The 5,982-nt window shown below is 49.0% G+C and overlaps 1 protein-coding gene across 1 annotated transcript; it reads left to right on the top strand.

Moving 5' to 3' along the window:
• The first annotated feature begins 1,845 nt into the window (after positions 1-1,845).
• LOC135218745 (uncharacterized) lies at positions 1,846-3,129 on the top strand. The gene has a single exon (XM_064255194.1). It carries the CDS (start codon positions 1,846-1,848, stop codon positions 3,127-3,129), a length of 1,284 nt encoding a protein of 427 aa, XP_064111264.1.
• The last annotated feature ends 2,853 nt before the right edge of the window (positions 3,130-5,982 follow it).

The raw sequence follows: 5,982 nt of genomic DNA, 5'->3' as shown, positions 1-5,982 counted from the left end.
ATGCCGGGTTTTCCTTCATTATTCGAAGTATTCAGTCAAACAAGGATACAAATGGATACTGGGCAGGTAACTTTATTATTCCGCTGAAATCCTAGTGAAACTTAGTTTTCAACTGAAGTCGTTCATAATTGGTTATGTAACTCATGACATCATAATGATGTCACACCTCTCAGCCAATAGTGAGTAACGAACTGCTTTTGTTTGCGTAAGAAAGTGAGTTAAAGGACTCATTAAAAGCAAACATTACCTGTGGGAACTGCGGCGGCCACCACGCCCCCGGCAGAGCCTCATACCCCGCCAAGTCCGCCATATGCAACGGATGCCGCAAGCAGGGCCACTATCACAAATGCTGCAGGAAATCCCATGCAAAAACGGCAGAATCCCCGACAGACGTGTCTAGTGCTGTGTCTGGTGCTGTGCTTGTTGTGGACGCCAACCTCGCCTGCCACCCAGTAGTGGAGGTAACAGTCGTCCACACCGCCACAGGAGTACAAGCGCCTGTCGCGCCTCCAAGTCCACCCAGCAGCCCTTACACCCCGTGCCGGCTTGCGGGATGTGGCAAACCTCCCCCTGAAGTGCCTTGGATCTGCCGTGTGCCACGTCACCTTGCAAGGCCGCACCACGGAGCAGGACGTGTACTTTGTGCAGTCGGCAAAGCACCTCTTCCTGTCGCTGGACGCCTGCAGGGACTTGAAGCTGGTACCGAAGGAGTTCCCCCACCCCTCCCCCGCGGTGGCACACATGAGCTTGTTCGATGGCGTGTCCTGACGGGCCGCCCAGGTACCACCCTGACCCGCCGAGGACCCCCTACCGCCCCAGGAGGAGCATGCAGCCAGACTGGAAGCCTGGCTCCTGCAACATTTTACCACGACGACGTTAAACACAGCCAGAAAGTCACTGCCAGTGATGCAGGGGGAACCCCACCCCATCCACCTGCTCCCAGGAGCCACGCCCTACGCATGCCACACCCCAGTATCGGTGCCAAAACACTGGGAAGAGGAAGTGAAGGCCCAGCTCGAAGAGGACGTCGCCTGTGGCGTCATAGAACTAGTACCTGCTGGGCAGCCGACCGAGTGGTGTGCCCGTATGGTGGTCATCGCCAAGAAGTCAGGACAGCCACACCGTACAGTTGACTACCAACGCCTCAACGCATCCTGCCTGCGGAGGCACATCACAACCCAGCCCCATTCGACATGGTGTCTGGGGTACCCAAGCACACATTCTAGACCGTGGCGGACGGGTACTGGGGATACCACCAGGTGGAGCTAGACAAGGAAAGTCGCGACCTGACCACATTCATCACCCCCTGAGGGAGATATCATTACCGGCGTACCCCCATGGGACACTGCTCCGCCAGCGACGTGTATACTCGACGATTCGACGATGCCATCCAGGACATCCAGAGGAAATACAAGAGTGTGGACGACACCCTGCTCTACGACGACAGCATCGAAGGGGCTTTCTGGCACGCATACGACTTCCTCAAAACACGCACAGCTAAGGGTGTCACCCTGAAGCCGGAGAAATTCCAGTTCGCAAGAAGAGAAGTGGACTTTGTGGGCTTCAACTTAGGCTGGGAGGCCTACAAGCCAACAGAGGAACGTTTGGTGGCCATCAAGAACTTCCCGATGCCGTGTCAGCCCTCTATGACTGACATAAGGGCGTGGTACTGATTCGTCAACCAGCTGGAACCCTCCCTCGCAACAGCCCCCATCATGAACACATTAAGGGAGCTCCTCAAGAAGTCAACGGGGAAGTTAGTGTACTGGGACGAGGCACTCCGCACCAAATTCCATCACGCCCAGGATACGATCTGCCAATTAGCAAAGGAAGGGTTGGCCTGCTATGACAGGAGCCGCCCTTCTGTTGCATGGGCGGGTGGCGCCTGGCGCTATGCGGCAGCCGCCATCTCACCGCCGCCGAAGCTGGCTACGCCGCCGTGGATGGGGAGGCCCTCGCGGTAGCCTGGTGTCTCCAGAAGGCGAGGCTGTTCCTGCTGGGGTGCCCCAACCTCACCGTAGTGACAGACCACCGCCGTTAACCAAGTTGCTGGGGGATCGGGCCCTTATGGAAATCTCCAACCCCTGTCTCTTCAGGCTGAAGGAGAGAACCCTGCAGTACCGCTTCAGGGTCAAGTATCTTCCGGGGAAGCGTAACAGTGCGGCAGACTTCCTGCCACCATACCCCGCCTTGAAAGCCGATCCCAGCACCCACGACGTGGACCTCGACGAGGACCTCACCGACGCCATAGCAGCCGCTAACTTGGCAGCAGTAGAGCACGACAGCTGCGTCGTGGACGAGGCGAGTGCCGCTGTCAGCAACCCCGTGTATCAGCTGCTCATGGCCAGGGTCCTGGCCGGGGACTGGGCCGACAGGAAGTCCCAGGAAGTTGCATGCCTTCGGCCCTTCTATGGTGTCAGGGAGAGGCTGGCCATCATCCAAAACTTAATGACATACACATTCGAACAGAGCAACGTCTGCCTAGTTATCCCGGAGCCTCTTCGTCAGCAGGTGGCTGCCAACCTACACGCGGGGCACCAAGGCCTGGACTCTATGCAACACCGAGCGCGCCAGACGGTATACTTGCATGGACTCCAGGGGGACCTGCAGTATCGCCGCTCCTTGTGCGAAGAATGCGACGTTCACGCACCATCCCAGGCCGCAGAAGAAGTCATCATCACGCCGCCCCCTGGGTACCCCTTCCAGATGACGGAAGCGGATATGCTCCAGCACGACGGACACATATGTACATGGCCTACGCAGACAGGCTCACAGATTGGTACCTGCTCCTCTCACATCAAGACCCAGCTACGTCGCTACTTCGCCAGGTGGGGGGCCCTGGAGCAAATCTCCACGGACGGTGGCACTAATGTGGCAAGCGAGGAAATGGGGGAATTTTTCAAGTTATGGGGCGTGTCCGTGTGGCTATCATCCGCCCAGTACCCGCAGTCCAACGGTAGGGCAGAGGCCGCACTCAAGGTTGGGAAGCGGATAATAATGGCCAACACGGGCAGCGGCGGCAACCTCGACACGGACAAGTCCTCTTTGGCTATGCTACAGTACCTCAACACACCCCTCCGCAGAATAAATAAGTCACCCGCCCAGATGGCAGCAGGCAGGCAGCTCTGAGACGGTGTACCTACGGCCCCCTGGCACCTCACGGTAGACAAATACTGGGGGCAACACTCCGGCATAGAGAACGTCAGATGGCTGACAACGGTGCTGCCCTCACCGAAAACGGACCCTCCAGAACGCTTCCCGTCACCAACCCGGGATCACAAGTGCGAGTGCAAAATCAAGCCACCAAGCTGTGGGACCGTACTGGTACCATGGCGGAAACGCTCCCATACCGACAATAATTTGTCAGACTGAACAGCGGCGGGCGCCTCTCCCTCCGTAACAGGAAGCCCCTGCGACTCACATCATTGGGGCCCCAGCCAGGGCGGGCCACACCTGCCACGCATCCAGCCCCTCCCATGCCCAAGCAGCCACCGGTCAGCCACCCTACGCCCAGCCCGCAAGCAGTGCGGGAGTCACGCCCATCACGACGTCACGCCAGGAGGCCAGCCTGGATGAATGACTACATATATGACGTCTTTGACTGTCATACACCCTTCTTATGTGTAATCACGTACATTACAGCAACATCTGTTAATTTTTTCTTTTTATTGGATCTGTCCCATTACTCTGGCGCATGCATCCAATTTAATCCATGTATATCCATGTATTGCTCTTATTATTGCTTATCCACGTATACCCATGTAGTATTAATCTCGGGTGGGGGGGCGGGGGTGTGATGATGGAGTACCTGCATTGGTTAGATACGTTTTCCCATGGCGAGCAGGCGCCAAGTCTAAGTGTGCCGGTTGTTTGTAGACGGCAACAGTCAACTGGAGTCAGTATGTAATTGAGGACGCAATAAGCTACATGCCTCCACCACCGTGTATCTCTTGCCCCACCTTGACATCCAATACTATCCCATATGTGTGTGTGTGTGTGTGACCAAATTTTTGTATTGACTCACTACACATAAATTTTTCAGTGCACCGAATCGTGATCTAATCACGAGGGCTTTAATTATACAAATTTTCAATGCCATTTGAAGTTATTAATATCCGTGACTGCCAAGCTAAATAAAGAGCAGTCAGTTATCACGACGTGTTCCAGGGATAAATCAGTCTTTTTAATACCCTTTATATATATATATATATATATATTATATATATATATATATATATATATTATATATATATATATATATATATAAGGGTAATTAAAAAGACCCTGATTAATATATCGTGTATATTATATAATATATATATAATATTGTTTATTATATATATATATATATATATTATTATAATATATATATATAGATATATATTTATATATAAATATAAAAAATATTATATATATATAGGGTATTAAAAAGACTGATTTATCCTGGAACACGTCGTGATAACTGACTGCTCTTTATTTAGCTTGGCAGTCACGGATATTAATAACTTCAAATGTCATTGAAAATTTGTATAATTAAAGCCCTCGTGATTAGATCACGATTCGGTGCACTGAAAAATTTATGTGTAGTGAGTCAATACAAAAATTTGGTCACACACACACACACACATATGGGATAGTATTGGATGTCAAGGTGGGGCAAGAGATAAATCGGCATTTATCCACACAATAGCTGAGGTAGCATAAAGATGGTAATCATAATACTGGTAATAACAGTAATGATATTGGTGAAAAAATGCATTGAGAGTATAACAGTTAGTGCACACGTTACATTAACTTAAATATCAACTAGAGACCTTAGGTGGTTACAGTAGTCAGGTCCAGAGGGCTAAATACGAAACAACTGAATCCGGAGAAAACTAACTACTAAACTAATGTAAGACTAGCATTTTAGAAACTACAAATGATTGTCAAATCAAGTTAAAGCAATATATATATATATATATATATATATATATATATATATATATATATATATATATATTGCTTTAACTTGATTTGACAATCATTTGTAGTTTCTAAAATGCTAGTCTTACATTAGTTATAGTTAGTTTCTCCGGATTCAGTTTCGTATTTAGCCCTATACATATATATATATATATATATATATATATATATTATATATATATATATATATATATTGCTTTAACTTGATTTGACAATCATTTGTAGTTTCTAAAATGCTAGTCTTACATTAGTTATAGTTAGTTTCTCCGGATTCAGTTTCGTATTTAGCCCTCTGGGGTAGATTACAGTTCAGTTGACCGGGCCGTGTAACACCATTTTGCCCGGTCCGTAATCCCTCCGCCAAGGTAAGTAGTTCTCGCAGATGACCCGCAGCCGACCAAACCCGACCCCAGCCGACCAAACCCGACCCCAACCCACAGGACCGAACCCGAACATGCATCAACATGAAAGCCACAACAAACGGCAGCCATCCTGTTGGTATTAGTCCGTCGATTCTCTTCGATATTTTTAATCTTGCCCAACTAATCTTTAGGACCTCCAATTTAATTTACAGTATTCTATATTTTCACCCATGCCCAACTGAACTGTAAGAGCTCCATTTTTTTCCCTTCGTTATTCTTTTTTTTTTTCCCATTGCTTGCCCCAACTATTTGCAGGAGTTCCATTTTTTTTTCATTTATTCGATATTTGACTCTTGCCCACGATAGTTTTACCCGTGCCAACATAATCTGTAGGAGATACATTTTTTCCCCCATTATTCGATATTTCTTTCCTTGCCCAACTCATCTGTATGACCTACATTTTTTTACATTCTTCGATTCATATTTTCCAGGTACTAGTTATCCGCTAGGATAACTAGTACCTGGAACGGACCTTGCCCGACCTTGCTCGACCCTTCAGTCTGTTCCTGCTTCTCAGCCAGTTCAGTGCTTCGTCATAACTACCATGTCTTCTTCTGCCGAGAATTTGTCGTGTTCCGCACACGTGGCGTTCGCT

The sequence above is a fragment of the Macrobrachium nipponense genome, chromosome 1 (genome assembly GCF_015104395.2).
Source record: "Macrobrachium nipponense isolate FS-2020 chromosome 1, ASM1510439v2, whole genome shotgun sequence".
NCBI lineage: Eukaryota > Metazoa > Arthropoda > Malacostraca > Decapoda > Palaemonidae > Macrobrachium > Macrobrachium nipponense.
This window is presented reverse-complemented; position numbering and strand designations above follow the sequence as displayed.